Raw genomic sequence first — 22,589 nt, 5'->3', positions numbered from 1 at the left:
GTCTACCCCTACATGAGATCCCCCTCCTGCAGGCAGTGGCAGTAAGGGCCTCCTGAGAGCCCATCTCCTCCGGGAGGCCTTCCCAGACTGAGACCCCCCCTTTCCCTCGGCTCTCCTCCTCCCACCCTCTCCTCTTCCCCTTTCCCTTCCCCTCATTACTGTGCTCATTTGTACGTATTATTTATTACCATGTTTATTTTGTTAATGAGGTGTATATCTCCTTGATTCAATTTATCTTGATGATGTTTTGTTTTGTTCTGTTTCGCTTTGCTCTCCGTCTCCCCCGTTTAGGCTCCGAGCCCGTCACTGGGCAGGGATGGTCTCTATCTGTTGCCGAATTGTACATTCCAAGCGCTCAGCACAGCGCTCTGCACACAGGAAGCGCTCAATAAATACTACTGAACGAATAAGGGCCCCGCCTAAGGATTGCAGTCGGGGAAATCCGGCCTCTTCCTGCGGGAAACCCTGACTGGGCCGGCGTTTGCCTCGGCGGCGACTTGAGGCCGTCCCAGGCTGGCTACTCGGCGGTGAGCAGAGGCCCGGGGCTACCCCCCGGGCTGGGGTCGGGGGGTCCGGGGTCCGGGGGGCGGGGTCAGCAGAGGGTCCCGCCCCCTCCCCGCCCTTAAGTAGCGGGGCCGCCGAGGCAGGGCAGCTGGCTAGACGGGCGGCGGCATGGGCTGTGTCGGTGCGGTGTTGCGGCTGCTCCTGCTGTGCGGATGCTGCTCCCTGGGCTCGGCCGGTCTCTACTACCGGGCGGGCCAGTCCTGCTTCAACCCGCTGGCGGGACACCGGCTCCTGCAGGGCCGCAGGTAAGGCCGGTGCGGAGGGACCCGGGGGCTGCGGCTGCGATTCCATGGCTCCCCCTCCGCTCCTCTCCCAACTCCGGCTCCCTCCCCGAGCCCCGGGGACGGCGAGCGTCTCCCCGCTCCCGGCGGCAACCCCTGGCCCGACCCTGCTCTGCTGGTCCCCTTTTGCCCCTCGTCCCCTTCACCCCCCCCCCCCCCGCTTTCTTCCCCCGCAAAACGAGCGAGGGAGCTCCCCCCACCCCGGGACCTCCCGCCCCGCAACCTCCATTTCCCCGCAGCCCCCGCCTCTCGTCGCTGCGCCAGGGTTGCAACACCGCTGATCCCAGTGGGGTGGGTGGGCAGAAGGGGGGAGGGGTGGGGCCTGGTGGGGGCTGCTGAGCCACTCTTCTGTGACCTCGGACGGAAATTGAAACTTGAATTCTCATCATCTCATTCACTCATTCATTCATTCAACAGTATTTATTGAGCACTTACTTTGTGCAGAGCGCTGTACTAAGCGCTTGGAATGTACAAATCGGTAACAGATAGAGGCAGTCCCTGCCCATTGATGGGCTTACAGTCTAAGCGGGGGAGACAGGCAGACAAGAACAATAGCACTAAATAGAATCAAGGGGATGAACATCTCATTAAAACAATAGCAAATAAATAGAATCTCGGCTGTGGGAAGGCAAAAGACTGTGTGTGTGTGCGGGTGGGTGGCCTGCCTTCGGGGCCCTAGGCCCTGCTGGGGCCGGGGAGTGAGCCCACTTTGTGCTGCCCCCGGTCCAGGACCTACCCCAGGCCCCATGAGTACCTGGATGTGGCCCAGCTACCCAAGAGCTGGGACTGGCGGAACGTCAACGGAGTCAACTACGCCAGCAACACCAGGAACCAACACATCCCTCAGTACTGCGGCTCTTGCTGGGCTCATGGAAGCACCAGTGCTCTGGCAGGTAGGACCTGGACGAAAGTGGGAAGGAGGGGCGAGGACGTGGGTTTGCTCTGAATGTGCAAATTCAGCCCTCTTTCAACCATCACGGGTTAGAGAGGGCAAAGAGGGCGTCGATGGTTGAAATGTAGAAATAATCCCAAACTTCCATATAGCTAAGACCTATCCCCTGCTAGGGGTGGAACGAAGTTGTTTCTAACTGGAACACCCCCGACACCACCCATGTTAGGCTGGACACACAGCATAATGGTTGAACCGGGGCCCCGTGCCCCAGCACCAGCTTTGCTGGTCAAACTGGGATCAGAAGCCCTCGGGGAAAAGGGCCGTCTCTAAAGGAAGGGCTGTACCCCAGTCCACTGCCATCTCCCGTGTACCCTGCCCCAAGCCTGGTTTCTGGCAGCAGGGAGAGGATGTTGCAGAGTGGGGAGTTTGTGGGAGTAGAGATGTTGGCCACGAGGTCCACCTCCAACGCTGACCGTAGGACCTCTCTGCTCCAAGCAACCATATGATGAGAGGTCTTCGGGGGTGGGACTAGGTACAGTATCCCCTCCCTGGGCCCCCAGACCTCCTTGCTGACCTCAAGGCCCATCACAGTAGAACCATTTTCAAACCAGAACTGTCATTCTGGGATTTTTTTCATAAATCAGAGTCAGAATGTGGCCTGCCCCCTACTGATCCTCTTAATATTTATTGAGCACTTGCTTCTTGCAGATAACCGTATTAACTGCTTGGGAGAGTACATTTGAGTACTGAGTCCCTGCCCTCAAGAACCTTACAGTCCTAGCTCTGATAACCCACTTGTGGGTCTTCAGGATTTGACCAAATGTGAGGGGTCGGGTCACCAGTGGCCACCGTGAGCTGTTGGACATATGCGAGTCAGCTCCCTGGCCCGAGTTTAGATCCTTCACTGCACCATATAAAGCTCGGGCCAGAGCATTTTGTTCACGGACTGTGAGTGATCGAGGGCCCTGGTAGTGGCCCTGGTTGTTGGCCACTGGCTTTGAGGACCTGGGGCGTGGCCATTCTCTTTTACAAATAGGCTGAGTCTCGCCCAGTCTGATTGAATCCTGAATTGTTTAGGGCAGTCTTGACAATCGGGATTAATATGAACTGCAGTTAACCTTTTGTTGGCCAAGAATCTCCAGTTTTTAGTGCTTTCCCTCCGGGCTAGTGAAGCAGATGATTCTTAAACAGATTTATTGTTCTAAATCTAATGCAGCCCTCTTACTAAGCCAAAAATGCAGTGTAACTGCCCTTACTGCTTTTGGGATGTTGTTTTGGGGACTCCTTACTAAACAAATGAACCACCTGTGTAAACTAAAACTTTTAATTTCAACTTTTAAATATTTGAAGACCCTCAACCCTTACTGTTGCTACATTTCGATGATTGAATGCGGCGGACACTTTGCTCACCTAGTGCCTTGGTCAGATTGCAAGCCTTCTCTATGATACAGCCACCCACCATACATGCCGAACACTCATGAAGCCTGTCCTCAGCATTCATTCCATCGCTGCCTGTAAATCAGTTCCTCCTCCCTGGTCCCTACAGTTTTCCTTTCCCACCTCCCTGGTGTGGAGCAAAGGAGCTGGGCAGCTGCTTCTTGAAAATGTTAGAGCAGACACCTCAGCCTGGAGACAGATTGGCATCATTAGCCACAGAGACTGAAATCTTAAAGATTCCTCTGAACAGAAGGCACTTAATGAGCTGTTTTGAGGTTCTAGGAGTAGTAGCAGACACTCACTCTTGGTGAACAGAGTGAGGCTAAGTGGAAATACAACCATTGCGTATTTGGCCTGGGAAGTAGAGTGGGTGTAGCTTTTTCTGTTTAGCACCGAACCTGCTAGTGGCCTATCCCTTACAGTGTCTACATTGACCTTTAGCCTTTGAATTCTGATTTGGTGGTTTAATTTTTTCTCCCAACATCCAGACAACAGTTCGGCAGATCTTATTCCCTAAATTGTTTGCTTTATAATTCAGGCTGCCAAGTGCTAGGGCTGGATGATTGGAAATGTTCTGTTTCAATGAGGTTAGTTTCTTTTGGAAATGGCTGGCATTTGGTTGCAGATCGGATCAACATCAAGAGGAAAGGGGCGTGGCCATCTGCCTTCCTGTCTGTGCAGCACGTGATTGACTGTGGCAATGCAGGCTCATGTGAAGGGGGAGATGACATGGCCGTCTGGGAGTATGCTCACCAACACGGGATTCCCGACGAGACCTGCAACAACTACCAGGCAAAGGACCAGCGTACGCAGAACAACTTTCTAACTGTTCATGGTCACACTGTTAATTAGCACTCCTTTTTTAATGTGTATGTTCCTCCCGGCCCTGGGTCACCATGCTTCACTTAATCTTAAACTCAATTGCTAGAGTGATGTTTTTGGGTGGTTCTAGGAAGGTGACTTGAAAATGTGCCCTCAAAACTTTTCTACATTTTGAAGGGATGTAGCTTTTCTCCAAGGCTGTAGAACGTTTTAAAATAGGCATGCAGACAAGAAAACTTGGGTGAAGATCGGTGCTGTTCATTTGATAATAATAATAATGGTATTTGTTAAACTCTATGTGCAGAGCACTGTTCTAAGCGCTGGGGTAGATACAGGGTAATCAGGTTGTCCCACGTGAGGCTCACAGTTAATCCCCATTTTACAGATGAGGTAACTGAGGCACAGAGAAGTTAAGTGACGTGACCACAGTCACACAGCTGACAAGTGGCAGAGCTGGGAGTCGAACCCATGACCTCTGACTCCGAAGCCCAGCCATCCAACGTACAGCCAATTTGGTGGCTGTGCCACAGCCCAGCTTAAGTCTTATTTTTTCGGTTGACATGAAAGTAAGCACTCCAGTCTCTTGCTAGGGTTGTGGGAGTGTCTGACCTTTCTCTGGGGGGAGGGCTTGCTTTAATGCAACTCATCTACACTTCACCCCTGTGTGCAGACTATGATTAGAGTCTTCTCTGATACAAATGCAGAGGAGTTCTTTATTTGCACTCTGTAAAGTTTTGGTTGCATCCTTTGTGTCTCGGGGTGGCAGTGAGAATGTTAAAACTCCCTTATGAGTTCTTTGGGTTTGTAGGTTGAAGTGTAGAAACCCTTGCCCTGGCCCATCTGGGTTTGAGAATCTGTTTTAAAAAGATACAGGAGCAGAGGGAAATGGGGAAGGAGGTATTAGTTTGAGGGCCTCTTTTCTAATAGTCCATCTTGGATTAGGTGCTGTGTATAAGGACTGCAGTCACCTTTTGCATAGAGTATCAGTGTTGGACAAAGGGCCACATAAAATCCCCTCCGCCCCCCATTTACCCAGACCCCAGAAAATAAAAATTTGGTCCTTCCAGATTTTCCACCATTAATGATTGCTGTTGTTTACAGAGTGTAACAAGTTCAATGAATGTGGAACGTGCACTGAGTTCAAGGTGTGTCATGTCATACAAAATTACACCCTTTGGAAAGTTGGAGACCATGGCTCTGTTGCTGGAAGGGATAAAATGAAGGCAGAAATCTATACAAATGGTCCAATCAGGTAAAGAAAAATCTTTGGATTATTCCTAACCGTTCCCTTTCCTCCTCCTTCGGCAAAGGTTGGTGCAGGGTCAGCAAGTGTATAGCCATGTCATGACTATCGGGGCCCAGCTGAGAGACAGACACACACACACACACACTCACCGCCCCCCGCCCCCCCCCCCCCCCCCCCCGGTGCTTGAGCACATGGATGGGCTTCCTACTGCCCTGTGAAGATGGAGGGAAATTCTAACCTGCCTGGTGACTAGCCATCCATTTGTGTGGCTCTGTCTTCCAGACAAGCAGAGGGATTCCTAGTTGCTAAAACCTTTGTTGACGATTTTGAATGTAGATCATCTGAATGACTTTTTTTTTAAAAAAAAGTTTGTGTGCTTTCTTTCAGCTGTGGCATAATGGCGACAGAAGGCCTGGATGCTTACACTGGAGGAATCTATTCTGAATATAATCAGAATCCCCTTATTAACCACATTGTATCTGTGGCTGGTTGGGATGTAGACAGTGATGGAACAGAATACTGGATTGTTCGGAATTCTTGGGGCGAACCATGGGTAAGTTCTATTCACTTATTTTAAATACTTACAGTTAAAAACCCAGAGCTGGCTAACCAAGGGACAAGAGTAATTGGACCGAGGCCTTGAATGTTCTGTAAGAGCCTTGAAAAGTGTAGTCTCATCTGGAGTGGGCTGTGAGAGGAAAGGGAATGATGTTTCCTTTGTAATAGGTCAAGCCAGTGACTCAGCAATATCTCTGGTTTAAGTCCTATGGTGGAGGAAAAAATGTAGATGTAAACAATTTTAACTATAATTACATTGCTAGGGCCTGATCCTTAGAAAGAAATAACTCCCTTAATCTCTTTCAAGGGATTTGTAGGTGAACAAATAGTTTGGGAGGGGTCAGATTTTAAAATAGCCAATCCACAAAATAGTCTTCAAGGTTAGGAAGGTCATAATTTTCTATTACAATTGAGTTGACTTGCACAATGGAAACTAGTTTGGCTTGTTCTACCAAATTAGATGGAATTTAATGGAATATATAAGATTTATGTTGTAGACTGGATGGAAAGGGAAACTCGAAATGCTATGGAAAGAAAGCATGTGGTGGGCACAAGAAGTGTGGAGGAGGGAGAGAGGCAATGGCCCAGGTTGGGAGGCTTGAAAATGCTGCTCCTTTCCTTTAGCCACACTAATGTCTACCATTTTCCACAGGGAGAGAGAGGCTGGCTGAGAATTGTGACCAGTACGTATAAAGGTGGAAAAGGAAGTGACTACAATCTTGCCATTGAAGAAAGATGCTCCTTTGGAGATCCTATAGTTTAGTCGGGAATGTTAAAGAAACTTCCCTTGCAGTTATATGGTCCCAACTTGATGCATTCTTCCTATTCACATTCCCTTCCTCAAATGCTGAATTGCTCCAATTCTACTTGAGATGAGCTGCTCTTGTTGGGTGGCTCTTTTCAGACATTTAGCTCAGCACTTCCAAAAATGGAAATGAGTCAGCTTTTTCTTGGAAGTCAGAATAAGGAGTATTATTACCCAAGGCTACTGTGCTGAACTGTGGAGGAGCCCAAAAACTTGAAATATGATCTATAGCTAATGTGCTATTTCTGTCTGGGCAGTATGTATTCTGTATGTTATATCACACAATGCTTAAGGCATAAGAAAGTTTAGTCACATTAAGCTTTTGTACTTCTTGCACTTCAAGAAGGATGTAAATGTGATACTTTGAGGAAGAGTATTTTCTACTTTTGCACAAAATTTTCATACAGGAGTGGCCTTTTACATGTGCTAAAAATGAGACACTGACTGTGAAAGTGATTGCTGGATCACTACACCAGGAGCCATAACATTTCAAAACTAAAGATTCTCCCCAGAACCATTTCAACTCTCACTGTTTTTAATTAAAAAATTAAATACAAGAAAGTCTCCGACAGTATACTAGCAGTTAGGTTGCAGGGAGACTAGGGTGCAAGAAGAAAACGAACATTCAAGGAGTTGGGATGTTTGTTTTCAGGCTTATGTGACATTCAGTTTCTTCTGCGGCAGCAGCCTCTCTGGTCTAATTTACCATAATGAAGTTCGATTTACAGTGAGCTTAAAAACAAAGAAAGATTGTTATTCCATTTTGTCAAATAAATAATATAAGATGGTGAAAGCTAGTCACATTAACTTTACCTATAAACTCTGTAACTGGGTCATGTTCACCTTCAGTCTTAATAGTGCCCACAATGCTGTCATTTTCCAGGATTGGAAGGAAAAGCTGCACAAAGTCAGAGGTGTAGGGAGGAGCGATCACATCCAGCACCTGCAGGGAGAGTCCATTATAATAATGATGATGATGGTATTTGTTAAGTGCTCTATGTGCCAACCACTGTTCTAAGCACTGGGGGGGATACAAGGTAATGAGGTTGTCCCATGCGGGGCTCACAGTCTTCATTCCCATTTTAGAGATGAGGGAACTGAGACACAGAGAAGTTAAGTGACTTGCCAATGGTCACACAGCTGACAAGTGGCAGAGCAGGGATTAGAACCCATGACTTCTGACTCCCAAGTCCATGCTCTTGCCACTAAGCCACGCTGGAGCTGATCTAATTAACTTTTGTTCATCCCAGTGGTTAACACAAAGTGCTTAATAAATACCAATTAAATTCCAAGGGGAAAATGTTGAAAGTGGTAGTATTCACACAGATTTAAAAGCCAAATTCCATCCCTGACAACAAGCCAACTGCAACCTCATCTTTACATCTGCTATTGACACCTAGCTTTTGCTAGTTTACCATTCAGCTAGTGAACCCTGGGTGAGGTATAAATTGCTAAAAGGATAAAAAAGACATGCACTGACCTCTGTGACAAAGTACCTAATGAGAGAAATGTCAGTATCCAGCTTCTCCAGGCACTTGCGGATATAACTTACAACAGGCAGCACATAACCTCGACTGAGTAGGTGAACCATCCTGTCCAGCAGTGTTTTTTTCAGCTCAAGCTGAAAAGAGGAGGGGACAAAAAAACCCAACAAAAAACAAGTAGTTCCAACTATAATGCAACACTGGGCTGGATTAGTTCCTTGTCAACAATAGGGATAAAAGAGGACAAACCTGTTCCATTACATCCAGCTGGGAATGCTCAGTCTCAAAGAGTTTTACTAGGAGCTGTAGAACCTGAGGATGGAGAAGCTGGTGGCAGGTGCTAATCTGCAAACAAGTGAGCAAAGAGCTTCATTTTTATTTTATTTTTAACTCTCCCCGGGTGTAATTTCTAGGGTAACCTTGATAGGGTAGGAGGATGGATGGAACGTTTCCCCCAGACAGAACTAATGAGAGGGAACTTTTGAATTCAGTTCTTAACACTGCCAAAGACCAGGGCATGTAGCATAATTTTGGGGTACTTTTACAGGTGATCTGGCAAATGAATAAACTCTCTAAAGGAGAGCTTCTTATTACCTTACCTCATCTAGTAATGCCAAATGCACTGGTGTGTGGTCCGTCTGAAGCTGAAAATAGCGGGGTTCTGACACAGTCCAGTCCACCCACTTGAGCACACCCATAGCTACCACAGGAAATCTAGAAGCCAATAACACATCGATACCTAACGCTTTCCAAATAATAATCTGAAAGTTCTCAAAATAGTATTTGGCCTGGTATTAAATAACACAAGACAGAAAGGGTTTTTTCTTTCCATTTGTTTGGCAAGTATAAAGACCTAGAATGGTGCTCCCAGATTAATACTCTGAAAAAGGTAATGCAAATTCCTGACTTCATGTTTCAGTAATCCTCTGGTTATAAGACCTGAAAGAACTTGCTCTCAGCATCAGATGACTGGACTGGTAGAGAACATTCGAATATTCCTCTTTTGACAATATGGATGGTCTAAGAGACATTTATCCAAAGATTATTCTGAAAATGTCATGAACAATTGTTGCTATAATCAAAATCCATTCTGTGCTCCACTATTTAATTCAGTTAAGTAGGCAAATTCAAGCTGTTTCCTCCAAAGGATTGTCTATCAGAAATAAGTTGTTCTGCTTACCTGATGCACTGATAAAGAGTGCTTAACTCTGCCACCAGTTCCGAAGCCCCCTTGTTCTCATTGCAACACAGATTGTGAACAGTTTCAACGGCTTTAGAGGTTGACTTCAACTCGTCTTTATTAATGCTCACTCTCTTGTTCTTTAACAAAAAACACACACAGCTGTGTCCTTAATTCTAGAGGCATGATGCCTTAGTATTTTTAGATTGAGAGACTCAACTTAGATTATCTAATAAACTGAGATAAACCACTTCTGTAAAAATCAGGTTTCCCCTTCTGCCAATTACAAATGTCATCTCCGTGAAACATTTAAGATTTTTATGCTAGTTGGCACAAGTGGTACTGATATCAAGTTCCTTTTCTGAGACTTGATTTGTTCACTTTTTGCAAATTGCTACTACTCTCTCTCTTGGTCCTCCTGGCCTTAATGTTTGTGTCTGCTTGTCTCCCTCATTAGAAGATAAATGCCCCAAAAGCAAGGATCATATTTCCACTGAACCCTCCCCAAACTGTAATACAGTGCTCTGCACACAGTAGGCATTGAACCAAGATTTCTTGTGTCTGGGACAACCACCCCTACCATAGTACCACATGCATAACTTCTTTGAACATTGTGACAACTTGTATCCAAACAGGTTCATAGGGTCAGACACATGTTTCCTAACTCCCTATCACTGCTTGAGCCAAATCATATAGTGAAAATATGCATTTAGGCAGAACTGGGCATATTCTCAAACGTTTACCTTTATGATTACGTTTTTGGGTTTGTTCTCCCCAGTTAAACAGTAAATCACTTGGATATGAAAAGTAGTTCTCAGTGTTTAGTAAAATGCTTTAAAGTCCTCCATAAACCCAACTGATGGTAAGGATGGAGCAAGCAAGGTCAAGCTCCCAAACCTGACTGCTAAAGCCAAACCATGTTCGTATATTCCCCTGTGTCTACCCCAGCGCTTAGAACAGTGCTCTGCACATAGTAAGCGCTTAACAAATACCAACATTATTATTTCTACAAAACCTCAAACTCATAAAGAACATATATTACCTTCTTCCAGGTCTCCACCACACTGGCTGCATAAGCCAGTATGTGGATATACTTATGTTTGTGGTCTTGGTTTATCTTAGCACCTGGTTTAAAGAGTGACTGCATAAATAGGTCCAAGAAGGCTGGCACTCGAATCTAAGGAAAAGCAGAGTATAAATCAGTCAAAGGTACATATCAATAGCAATAATAATTATGGTATTTGTTAAGCACTTACTAAGTGCCAGGCACTGTACTAAGCCCTGGGGTGGATACGAGCAAATCGGGTTGTTCACAGTCCCTGTTCCAGGTGGGGCTCTCAGTCTCATTCCCCATTTTCCAGATGAGGTAACTGAGTCACAGAAGTTAGGTGACTTGCCCAAGGTCACAGCAGAGCTGGGATTAGAACCCATGACCTTCTGACTCCCAGGCCCTTGCTCTATACACTATGCCAATGAGTGCTTACTGTGTGCTAAGCACCGTACCAAGCGCTTGGAGGAGTAAAATACAATAGAGATGGTCGACAATAATCCCCATTTACTGTATACAGGGGAAGACAGACAATGAAATGAATTACAGATAGGGAAAATGGAAGAGACTGAGGACATGTATATAAGTGCTGTGGGACTGAGGGTGGGGTGAATATCACGTGCTTAAAGGGATACTGATCCAAGTGCATACGCCATGCAGAAGGGAGGGCAAATAGGGCATATGAAAGCGTAATCCGGGAAGACCTCTTGGAGATGTGATTTTAAGAGGGCTTTGAAGGAGGGAAGAGCAGTAGCCTGTAACATATGAAGGGGCAGGGAATTCCAGGCCAGAGGGAAGATGTGGGAAGGGGTCGGCAGCAAGACAGGAAATCGAGGTAGAGTCAGTATGAAGTTTAGTGGCAAGAGCATGGGCTTGGGAGTTAGAGGATATGGGTTCTAATCCCCGCTCCGCCACTTGTCTGCTGTGTGACCTTGGGCAAGCCACTTCTCTGTGCCTCAGTTACCTAATCCATAAATGGGGATTAAGACTCTGAGCCCCACGTGGGACAACCTGATTACCTTGTATCTACCCCAGTGCTCAGAATAGTGCTTGCACATACTATGCGCTTAACAAATACCATTATTATTATTAAAACACCTAGTAGTGTATTTCAGGGGTTGTGTTGTTGCAGAACCCCCATTAAGGACAATTCATAATGTAGTGCTCCCCATGTCTGATGACCATTTCTTCCAACCTTGTGTCACACTGACCCAGACACGCTTGCGTTGTCTGAAGGATGTTCCCTAATTCTGCTACCATGAAAACACATCTGGCAGAATAGCGTGTTCATGAAAAATATAATTAATAAATATTTGTACAAGCTTTTCTAAATACCAAAACCCCCTGTTAAGGACAAGAAGGGTATTTAGGGTAATCACCAAAAGAGTCAATAATTACCAATTCCACAGGAGGAGGGTCCATGCTTGTAAACATTTTGAAAAGGACGGTGATGTCTGCTGGATTGAGGGCTCCCTTTGACAACATGGCTCCAAGAGCTTGGCACGCTCGGGGGTATGAAGCAGCTGTTCCCAATGCTAGAGTTATCTGACTTGCATCATGACCTCTAGTTGCAAAAAAAATACAAATTTAGATACATATTTTCATCTTAATGGTGAAGTGACTATCAAAGTTGAGTTTTTTGTATTTAATGACCAAACTCGGTTGTAAGCTAGTGATATCTGGTTCTTACTTTCTTAAGCTGCTAGTCAGTGGCATATATTTATCAATAGATATGACCATTTTTAACGTAAAGTGGGTTCATTTGGAAAAATATGCAGAAGCTTTGAGGGAAAGCTCACCCAAAGCCAAAAAAAAGAAGCAAAAACAAAACAGACGTGATCCTTAATATATTAGCAGTACAAGAGAATAATGTATTCTGTTAAAGTTTGTACTGGAAGGTCACCTGAATCTGATGACCATATATTGGCAATTATCCATTTTTTAATTCAAACAGAACCACTTGGGAATTTTCTTTCTGGTACTGGAAGGCCAGGGCTTTTAGCAACAGGCATTTGGGAAGAGGGTATGTGTTGGGGAAGGGCTGTTTGGCTTACTTCTCATGGGCGAATCGTTGCACTTCCTGGGCAATTCGGCGCACCGCAGATCCACCTTGCTCTTCCTGGGCCAATATGGACATCATTGACTGGGCAAAAAGGTATGTGTGTTCTCCATGGCACACCATTTTCTGAAAGGCACACATTGGAGAAAAGGAAATCATCATGGCAAGATTTTTTAGCCAGGGGCGAGAACAACTGGTTTCCTTAGATTATGTAGCAAGAGATAGACAGAATGAGGGAAGGAGAATGCGTAAAGGCTATGAAATGTGTTGTAACACTCCTCACACTCTTGAGTGAATACAAAACAAGGGAGAAAAGGTCTTACAGCAAAAGGAAAAGGTCTTACAGCAAACTCAGGGAGATTTTTTTCAAGGTTTTCTTCTCCTCCATCTAAAATTGTAGCCAAGGAAGTTCGGAGCACTCGCGAAAACACCTCTAATTGCTGACAAGCTGTGGATACACTGGTTATTTCTCCTTGATATCCAGCATCAGAGATAAGCTAGAATGTAAAAACAACTTGTAGATGCCATAGTTTACATTAGCATTTCAAAAACTAAGCTATGCAAAACCCCGCTGCTTCTTCAGCATGAGGGCCGATGAAAGAGACAATCAATAAATCAATGGAATTAAGACAAAAGTGAGATAAAGCTTTTATTTTCTACAAAATGGAAAAAGAAAATCACTTAGCAAAAATTAGGATGTGTAATATGAACTCCTGCCATGGGTCAATCTGACCCATGACAAAGGACCAATTAATTTTCATGAAAGCAAACTTGAAAAATTACAACCAGCTCTCCTTCTTAGTCCGTGAGCCCCATGTGATACAGGATGGGTGCTCAATCAGTTATCTTGTATCTACCCCAGTGCTTAACACAGTGTTTGGCGCAAGCGCTTAAATACCATAATTATTGATAAACAAATGAAATATATCATTTCCGCTGTTACATATTTTCTTGCACTTCAGGGTTTCTTACCTTGACAGTAAAATTAAGCATCAGACAATCGGGATGTGCTTCTGCCAATTTGTAGAAGAGATCTCTCCATGTAGTATGTGCAATCATTTGTTCAAGCCAGGCTGGAGTCTATGAGAATTAAAACTAAAGTCACGATCTAACTTAAAAGATGTTACTGATTACAACTAGTAGAACAAACAAAATGTATATGGAAATTGCTTTAAAGCATTTTTAAACTTGAAAGTTATAATAGATTAGGCCCAGACTTACAAGTTGTGTGACAAACTGCTTTCCCCGATCATCAGAACCAGAGGATCAGGGGCAGATGTGCCTCCAGTGAAATTAATTTTGTAAGTGGGAGGAAAGGGAGAGGAGGAGTGGCGCAGGGACAGACATTCCCCATTTACTCTTGGTCATGCTACCTACCGATTTTCAAGCTGTTGACCCAGCTAGGTGTTTCTCAGTCTCACCTCTGCTCACAATCATTCCTGTTCATTTGTTGCCCTCGAGTGCTGCCCCAACCTGGCTATTATCACCACCCACAACTTTAAGTGACAAGCCTGATTGATTTTAGGATATTAATTATGGCAGCAGATCACCTTTACGGAGCAAGGGGCCGGGGTGCCCAGAAATATCCAGACTGCCCCACAGCCTCCTGCTTGAGGCTGTTTTTTATGGCAGGGGTCTGGCACTACCTAGTAGGATAAGCTGTGCTTTCACCCGTGTAGTGGATCCTTTGGGCTGGACCTCTGTGGGGACTGTGCACATGTCTAGATCTCCTTCTGACTGGGCTGGGGCTGGGTCACCACATGCAGGTTCTTTGCCTCACAGGGTATCAGTGGTCCATAGACCACAATTTTGAAAGTCTTTGGGTTAGGCCAAAGAACTTGAAAATACTTGTGATTAATATCTTCTCCTTACCTCTCCTTCTTCAGTAAAGATAGAATCAGCTTTTCGAGGGTCGAAGTGTTTGATCAATAAGCTCTTCAAGTGGTTTTCCACCGTTTCCTGAACCTGCACTGGCTCAACACCTGAAAGTAGACAAAATTTGTGATGTAGAAAATTTCTCTCGAGTACCTGTTATGAAGGAGTCAAATTACTCAAATTAGTCAAATACAAGGTGTAATAAAAACTAAAACAGGATTCTGGGGGAGGGAGAGGAGAAGGAAGGGAAACAAAGAAATGCACAGGAGAGAATCAGACATTTTTTATGAGATTTGATGCAGACCTAAAATACTGAAACACTTATCTGAACCGATGCTGTGACCATCTAAAGATGGCCTGGAGAAGCTACAGAAAATGTACAAACATCCATTTAAGAATCTCTTCTTATACAGAGAAAGAATACCAGAATTTTCAAAAACTTGTCAAGGATATATTTGCATTTTCAAGCTCATTAAGTAAAGACAGAGGGTCAAAGAAGCTAATAATAAAAATATTCACCCATAAGAGCAACTATTTCACAGCAATTATAACTACTTGCTGTGACAGCGTTTCAGACTAATTCGTTTCTGAATGGCAAATGATCTATTTTGCATCCAGTGTATTAATAGTATCAGCATATTCTTATTATGCAAACTCTGAATTACCCCTTATTTACCTCAGATGACAGTGTAGCTCTTTAAATGGATCATTCATTCATTCATTCAATCGCATTTACTGAGCATTTATTGGGTGCAAAGCACTATACTAAGCACTTGGGAGATTACACTACAATGACAGTCACATAGTGAGCTGCCCATAATGAGGTTGCGGACTAGAGGCTAAACATACACTGCATGTGCTACAATTCTACTATTAAAGTGCTGAGCTCAGAGGAGGCAAATTCAGAGAAAATCATGTTCATGGGCTCTTTGGGAAACCTCAGCCATAAATGGTAACTAAAAGCAGAGAAAAACAAATATGAAGCAGTTCTCATCTATGCATGGCTCAAAAAAAAAAAAAACCCGTATGTTGGAGAAAACTACTATCTTATTTTTTAACCACATTGGAATGGAGTCCACAAAATAGGGAAAGTAGTATTAACCAAGTAGATTAATTTCCCATTGCAGTTAACAATACTGCAATTAGCCTTAATGAACTCCCTTCAAGTCCTAAAATGACAATCAAGGGGCAGGGCTGCTTTAACCCCTGGGCAAACTGGAACAATGGCTCAGGTCTGGGGGCTTCAGGGATGTCTCCCCACCATGACCAACTGATCTCATCTACATCCTCCCTACTCCTACCTCTGCTGCGGACTGAGGTTTCAGGGAAGAAAGGATATGCGAAGAGCCAGGGCTGAATGGGGACTCTGGGTGGCTTGAGGAGTCTTCTAGACCCCTCATTCTGTGCTGTCAACGAGCAATGTGGGATGACCATAAGATACCTGTTTGTATGAGCCATTCGGCTAACAGGTTCACTGTCTGGGCTACAGCAGTGTAATTCTCTGATAAGAGCTGGATCACATTCTCTGGAGAGCCGCCTGCCTGAAAGTACCTGAAAAGTGTCAAAATTCAGCAATTACACAGGTTAGAATGCAGGAGAAAGGTCTCACAGATAAGATGATCAATGTCATTCCAAATGATATCCCCTTAATGTATCTATAATTTTAAAACAAAATAGTAAAAACCACTGTCTGGATCATTTACAAGAGCCCTGACTGGTCTGTTGATGGCCTAAAGAGCACCTGGCTGGAAGGCTCCAGCAGCTGTCTCCCAGCATTACAGGGCTGCAACAAAAGTGAGGTGGGGGAGAGTGGGCCTGATGGCCTGCTCTGCCTCTCCTACTCCCACCATCTGTTTTTACCATTTGACCACAGGAAACAAAGCCCCCCCCATGATGCTCCGCTGCAAGGGCCAATGCCTCCCTAGTGGGAAAACTACCATGCTTCCCTGACTCTCTGCCCAGCTCCTGTCCTAGAGAGCAAAACCCCCACAGTGGGAAATGCCCTTCCCACCCCAGGGCCCTTTACCCTCACCCCTCTGACTATCCACCGCATCCTCTCCTAGATTCCTGCGGTAGGAACCAGAATGCCAAACATTGCTTGACCAACTTCCCATTCAACCTCGCCATCCCCATCTTTCCCACTGCTTTTATGGTATTTGTTAAGCGCTTACTATGTGCCAGGCACTGTTCAATACCAGTGTTCAAACCTGCAGTGGGAAACACTCATTCCTTCCCCATCCATGACCAACTGCTTACCTAATGTCCTCTACTTTACCTTCCTAAGGTACATCCTCCACTATAAGGTGGCCCTTAAAAATTCTTCACCTCTCCCCCTCCACCCAAATCCTCACCATCTAACTTTCCTATCATCACTGACACCATTACCACCCCGCCCATCTCTGAAGCCTAAAACTTGGTACTAGCTTTGACTTCTGCCTCTTTCAACTCCCACAATCAGTCTGTCGCCAAATCCTGTTTATTTTTCCTCCACCACATTTCTAGAGTTTACTCCTTCCTCTCCAGCCAAACATCCACAATGCTGGGCCGGGAACTTGTTACATACCAGGTTGCTAATGCCATCGGCCTCCTCAATGATCTCCCTCTCCCCTCTCCAATTTATTCTTCACACTGCTGCCTGGATCATTTTTCTGAAATGCCATTCTGCATGTCTTCCCTTGCTTCAAAAATCCTTGCCTATTCCTCTCCACATCAAGCAAAAAAACTCCTAAACACTAGCTTTAAGGAAATCAATTCTCCCACTCCTATTTACCTGTTCTCTTCTCCCATTACATCCAGCACTTACTCAGTTCCTCTCAAGCTAACCTACCCACTGGGCCTCATTCTAATCTCTCCCACCACCAATCTCTTGCTCACACCCTCCCTGCTACCTGGAACTGCCTCCGCTTTCATAAATGACAGACCACAGTTTTCTCCATTTTCTGAAATTACATCTCCCCCAGGTCTTTTCTGATTAATCACACCAGTTTATGTCCCAACTGCTACTCCAACATTTCAGCACCACCTAAGTCATAAACTATCTTTGGCTCATCTCTGTCATTTGACCCATACATCAATCAGTGGTATTTATTGAGGACTTACTCTGTGCAGAACATGTACTAAGCAACTGGGAGTGTATAATACAATAGAGTTTGTAGACATGTGCCTTCCCCAATATGAGGTTACAGTCATATATTCCACCTGTTTACCAAACCCTGTCGGTTCTACCTTTACAACATTGTCACTAAATCTGCCCTTCCTTTTCCATCCAAACTGCCTCCACATTGATCCCAATACATATCTTATCTAACGTTGACTACATTAGCTTCTTGCTAACTTCCCGGCCTTATAGCTCTCCCCATTCCAGTCCAAACTTCATTCTGCTGCCTGAATCATTAAAAAAAAAAGTCAGTCCATGTTTTCCTCCTCCTCCAGAACCTGCAATGGTTGCCTACCTACCTCTGCCTCCTTACCGTAGACTTTATAGCACTCAATCACCTTGCCCCTCTTCTATCTTACCTCACTGATTTCCTACTACCACCCAGTACGCTAATTTCACTCCTCTAACACCAACCCAAATCACTGTACCTTGATCTCATCTATTTCTCTGCCAATGCCTCACCTTCATCCTGCCTCTGGCCGGAACTCTCTCCCCCTTTGTAGCCAACAGACTGTCGCTCCCCAATTTCAAGGCCTTATTATAATTACATTCATTCATTCATTCGTATTTATTGAGTACTTACTGTGTGCGGGATACTGTACTTAGTGCTTGGCAGAGTACAACAAATATAATCCACATTCTGTGCCCAGGAGCTAGCAGAGGGGACTACACTTCAACTAAACCCTCATTTCCCTTACTCCTCCTTTCTGCATCACCCTTGCACATGGATTTATACCCTTATTCACTCCAACCTCAGCCTCACAGCACTTGTGTCTTTATTTTAATGTCTATCTCCCCCTCTTGACTGTAAGCTCCTTGTGAGCATAGAACTTGTCTACCAACTCTCTCATACTGCTCTCTCTCCAGTGCTTAGTACAGTGCTCTGCATACAGTAAGCACTCAATAAATAAAATCGGTGGATGGATTTTTGAACATATTTTGCTGTAATATGCATTCCCCCTACACACTTAGGCTAGAATAATGTTAGGGAGTTAGTAAACTTTCATCTGACTCCAGGAGCCTATTTGGATACAGCAAGACAAAAACTCAGAAAATATGGTTGAGCATATGCACATGTGGCGTGCTTTGAGTACTACAATGTGAGTTGTCCTTAATGTTGAGGTTTTGCAAAAACACAACCCCCACAATATAGGAAATAGTGTATCCGCATGTCTCAGTGTAGCTGTCAGTTTGATGGGTCTCTTGCCACCTGAAAGGTTTTTTTGGGGGCATGTTAGTTTCCTTTTCCTCTTACCTTTTGAGAGTGTTAAATATGGAAGGCTCCATTATGTAGTCACGGGTGGAAAATTTATGCAAACATTCTTGCTGAACCTCTGCATCATCTTCTCCCTCTCCATAATCATCATCTTGCTGTTGGCAAAATTTACAGTCAGCGACAGACCTTCACTTTTTCATTTCATCAAATGCTTCCTTTCCACTTTGGAAACCTTCCATTCTCCTGACATACAAGCATTTACTAACGCTTGATCTGTCATTTTCCTTAGTTGTTAATCCTGGTTGCCGAATGGAGGCCCAAGATTTAGAAACTGAAGATATTTGAATCGACTATATTCACTTAAATAATAATAATAATGTTATTTGTTAAGTGCTTACGAAGTGTCAAGCACTGTTCTAAGTGCAGGGGTAGATAGAAAATAATCAAGGTGGACACAGTCCCTGTCCCACATGGGGCTCACAGTCTTAATCCTCATTTTACAGATGATGTAACTGAAACATGGGGAAGTTGAATGACTTGCCCAAGGTCAAACAGCAAATATGTGAAGGATCCGGGATTAGAACCCAGGTCCTCCTGACTCACAGGGTCAAACAGAAGAAAAGTTAGAACGGGACTCCAGGTGGAAATGGAGATGGGGCAGAAACAGTTTACAGGTTCATCTCGACCCCACTGAAATGAAAATCATTTATTGACGTATTTTAGGATAAAAATGATCTGACAGTATTTTAGGATTCCTTGGGTGCATCCTTCCATTTCTGGGGCACTTTAGGAATACCTCTAAAACTTTTAAGCTTTAACTCTCAATGGGGGATGACAAGAAATCTGCTGGCCCCCTGGGGGAATGATTTAGTGTCAATCTCCCCCATTGGACTGTGAGCTCCTGAGGGGGCAGGCCTGGGTGCCAAGGCTTGGTGGGGGAGAGGGACAAGCCTGGGTGCCAAGGCTTAGAACAGTGCTCTGCACATAGTAAGCATTTAACAAATACCAACATTATTATTATTAAGGCTGGGCGGGGGGGAACCATAGGCCTGGGTGCCAAAGCTGGGGGTGGGAGGGGGAGGGGGCAGGCCTGGGTGCCAAGCCTGGTGGTGGTGGTAGGGGGATGGAGGACATTAATCTTGACCTGTAACTGTACTGTGCTCTCCCTAGCGCTTGGTACCCAGTAGGCGCTCAATAATCCCTAGCAATTGATTGATCCATCCATGGCCCAGTGCGGGGATGGGACAGAAGCAGCGTGGCTCAGTGGAATGAGCCAGGACTTAGGAGTCAGAGGAGTTGTGGGTTCTAATCCCAGCTCCGCCGCTTGTCAGCTGGGTGACTCTGGGCAAGTCACTTTACTTCTTGGTGCCTCAGTTCCCTCATCTGTAAAATGGGGATGAAGACTGTGAGCCTCACATGGGACAACCTCATTACCCTGTATCTACCCCAATGCCTAGAACAGTGCTTGGCACAGAGTAATACCAACATTATTACTGTGCGAGAGTGGCACCGGAAGGGCTGGGAAGTGGGGGCCTGATGGGGAAAGGTGGGGCCACTCCTGCAGCGTGGCTCAGTGGAAAGAGCCCTGGCTTGAGAGAGGTCATGGGTTCAAATCCCAACTCTGCCACTTGTCAGCTGTGTGACTGTGGGCAGGTCATTTAACTTCTCTGGGCCTCAGTTACCTCATCTGTAAAATGGAGATTAAGACTGTGAGCCTCATGTGGGACAACCTGATTATCCTGTATCTATCCCAGCGCTTAGAACAGTGCTCTGCACATTCATTCATTCAATAGTATTTATTGAGCGCTTCCTATGTGCAGAGCACTGTACTAAGCGCTTGGAATGTACAAATCGGTAACAGATAGAGACAGTCCCTGCTCTTTGCCGGGCTTACAGTCTAATCGGGGGAGACAGACAGACAAGAACAATAGCAATAAATAGAATCAAGGGGATGAACAGCTCATTAAAACAATAGCAAATAAATAGAATCAAGGTGATGTACATTAACAAAATGCACATATTCATTCGATACTATTTATTGAGCACTTACAAGCGCTTAGTACAGTGCTCTGCACATAGTAAGCGCTCAATAAATACTATTGAATACTATGTGCAGAGCACTGTACTAAGCGCTTGGAATGGACAAATCGGTAACAGAGACAGTCCCTGCCCTTTGACGGGCTTACAGTCACAAAGTAAGTGCTTAACAAATACCAACATCATTATTATTACTGAGAACTCACCTCCTCCAAGAGGCCTTCCCAGACTGAGCTTCCCCTTTTCCCTCTGCTCCCTCTCTGCTCCCCCTTCACCTCCCCTCAGCTAAGCCCCTTTTCCCCCCACTCCTCCCCCTCCCCTCGGCACCGTGCTCATTTGTACATATTTTTAATACCCTATTTATTTTATTAATGAGGTGTCCATCCCCTTGATTCTATTTATCGTGCTTAAGTTGTCTTGTTTTTGCCCGTCTGTCCTCCCCCAATTAGACTGTGAGCCAGTCAATGGACAAGGACTGTCTCTCCCTGTAGCCGATTTGTCCATTCCAAGCGCTTAGTCCGGTGCTCTGTTTGTTAATGAGATGTCCATCCCCTTGAGTCTATTTATTGCTATTGTTTTAATGAGATGTCCATCCCCTTGAGTCTATTGCTATTGTTTTAACGAGATGTCCATCCCCTTGATTCTATTTATTGCTATTATTTTTGTCTGTCTCCCCGATTACACTGTAAGCCCGTCAAAGGGCAGGGACGGCCTCTATCTGTAGCCGATTTGTGCATTCCAAGCGCTTAGTCCCGTGCTCTGTTTTGTTTTAATGAGATGTCCATCCCCTTGATTCTATTAATTGCTATTGCTTTAATGAGATGTCCATCCCCTTGATTCTATTAATTGCTATTGTTTTAATGAGATGTCCATTCCCTTGATTCTATTTATTGCTATTGTTTTAATGAGTTGTCCATCCCCTTGATTCTATTTATTGCTACTGTTTTGAGATGTCCATCCCCTTGACTCTATTGATTGCTATTGTTTTAATGAGATGTCCACCCCCTTGATTCTATTGATTGCTATTGTTTTAATGAGATGTCCATCCCCTTGATTCGATTAATTGCTACTGTTTTTGTCTGTCTCCCTCGATTAGACTGTAAGCCCCTCAATGGGCAGGGACTGTCTCTACCTGTTGCCGATCTGTCCATTCCAAGCGCTCAGTACAGTGCTCCGCACATAGTAAGCGCTCAATAAATACCATTGAATGAATGAATGAATACTACTGAATGAATTTCATCCCACGGGCCGCGGCCTCGGGGGATGGAAGTGGGATGGGGGTGTCGTGTCGCCGTCCCCCCTCCACGGGGACCGCTTCTCTCCTTCCTCCTCCTCCTCCTCCTCCTCACCTGGCCGCCGTCGTTGTCGTCGCCCCACTCGGCCGCGCTGCCGAAGTAATCCTCGTCCATGGGCTGCGGGTGCCTCAGCGAGCCCGCCACGGAGCGACGCGGGGCGATGGCGATGATGGCGGGGGAGGGGGAAGGGAGGGCGCGCGCCCGAGGCCTCGGCGACGATGGCGGGTGGGGGCGCGCGCGCCCGAGGCCTCCGCGACGTCGATGGGCGGGCGCGCGCCCGAGGCTTCGGCGATGACGATGGGCGGGCGCCCGAGGCCTCGGCGTCGATGATGGGCGGGCGCGCACCCGAGGCCTCGGCGATGACGATAGGCGGGCGCGCGCCCGAGGCCTCGGCGTCGATGATGGGCGCGCGCGCGCCCGAGGCCCTCCGGCGGCTATGGCGGGCGCGCGCGCGCCCGAGGCCCTCCGGCGGCTATGGCGGGCGGGCGCGCGCCCGAGGCCCTCCGGCGGCTATGGCGGGCGAGGAGCCGGGCGATGAGACGCCGCAGCCGCGCTGTGGGCAGCCGTCTTGACCGCCCGGACGGGGAGGGGCAAGACAGAGGCGCTTCGAGGCCCGCCGGGACACCAGCCGCG

The 22,589-nt window shown here is 45.9% G+C and overlaps 2 protein-coding genes across 2 annotated transcripts; one reads left to right on the top strand and one right to left on the bottom strand.

The window, feature by feature from the left end:
- Positions 1-643: 643 nt before the first annotated feature.
- CTSZ (cathepsin Z) lies at positions 644-7,398 on the top strand. Its single transcript, XM_029070259.2, has 6 exons — positions 644-809; positions 1,575-1,738; positions 3,800-3,979; positions 5,098-5,248; positions 5,630-5,795; positions 6,453-7,398. Exons 1-6 carry the CDS (start codon positions 673-675, stop codon positions 6,561-6,563), a joined length of 909 nt encoding a protein of 302 aa, XP_028926092.1. The 5' UTR covers positions 644-672; the 3' UTR covers positions 6,564-7,398.
- NELFCD (negative elongation factor complex member C/D) lies at positions 7,123-22,166 on the bottom strand. Its single transcript, XM_029070258.2, has 15 exons — positions 22,011-22,166; positions 18,664-18,779; positions 15,693-15,802; positions 14,249-14,358; positions 13,349-13,456; positions 12,721-12,873; positions 12,372-12,502; positions 11,716-11,881; positions 10,312-10,446; positions 9,270-9,409; positions 8,689-8,803; positions 8,339-8,434; positions 8,086-8,226; positions 7,419-7,548; positions 7,123-7,337 (listed from the first exon to the last, which is right to left on the bottom strand). The coding sequence occupies exons 1-15, from the start codon at positions 22,068-22,070 to the stop codon at positions 7,303-7,305; spliced, it is 1,746 nt and encodes a 581-aa protein (XP_028926091.1). The 5' UTR covers positions 22,071-22,166; the 3' UTR covers positions 7,123-7,302.
- Positions 22,167-22,589: the final 423 nt, after the last annotated feature.

The sequence above is a fragment of the Ornithorhynchus anatinus genome, chromosome 8 (genome assembly GCF_004115215.2).
Source record: "Ornithorhynchus anatinus isolate Pmale09 chromosome 8, mOrnAna1.pri.v4, whole genome shotgun sequence".
Classification (NCBI taxonomy): Eukaryota; Metazoa; Chordata; class Mammalia; order Monotremata; family Ornithorhynchidae; genus Ornithorhynchus; species Ornithorhynchus anatinus.
The sequence above is the reverse complement of the archived record's forward strand: the minus strand, read 5'-3'. Positions and strand labels throughout refer to the sequence as shown.

Bases quoted from the DNA above. Each gene is read 5' to 3' on its own strand.
- CTSZ (XM_029070259.2), top strand. From the start codon at position 673: ATGGGCTGTGTCGGTGCGGTGTTGCGGCTGCTCCTGCTGTGCGGATGC. The intron at 810-1,574 runs GTAAGGCCGGTG...CCCCCGGTCCAG, and splicing joins CGGCTCCTGCAGGGCCGCAG to GACCTACCCCAGGCCCCATG. The intron at 1,739-3,799 runs GTAGGACCTGGA...ATTTGGTTGCAG, and splicing joins AAGCACCAGTGCTCTGGCAG to ATCGGATCAACATCAAGAGG.
- NELFCD (XM_029070258.2), bottom strand. From the start codon at position 22,070: ATGGACGAGGATTACTTCGGCAGCGCGGCCGAGTGGGGCGACGACAAC. The intron at 13,457-14,248 runs GTAAGGAGAAGA...TAATTCTCATAG, and splicing joins TCTTTACTGAAGAAGGAGAG to ACTCCAGCCTGGCTTGAACA. The intron at 12,503-12,720 runs GTAAGACCTTTT...TGTGCCTTTCAG, and splicing joins AAAATCTCCCTGAGTTTGCT to AAAATGGTGTGCCATGGAGA.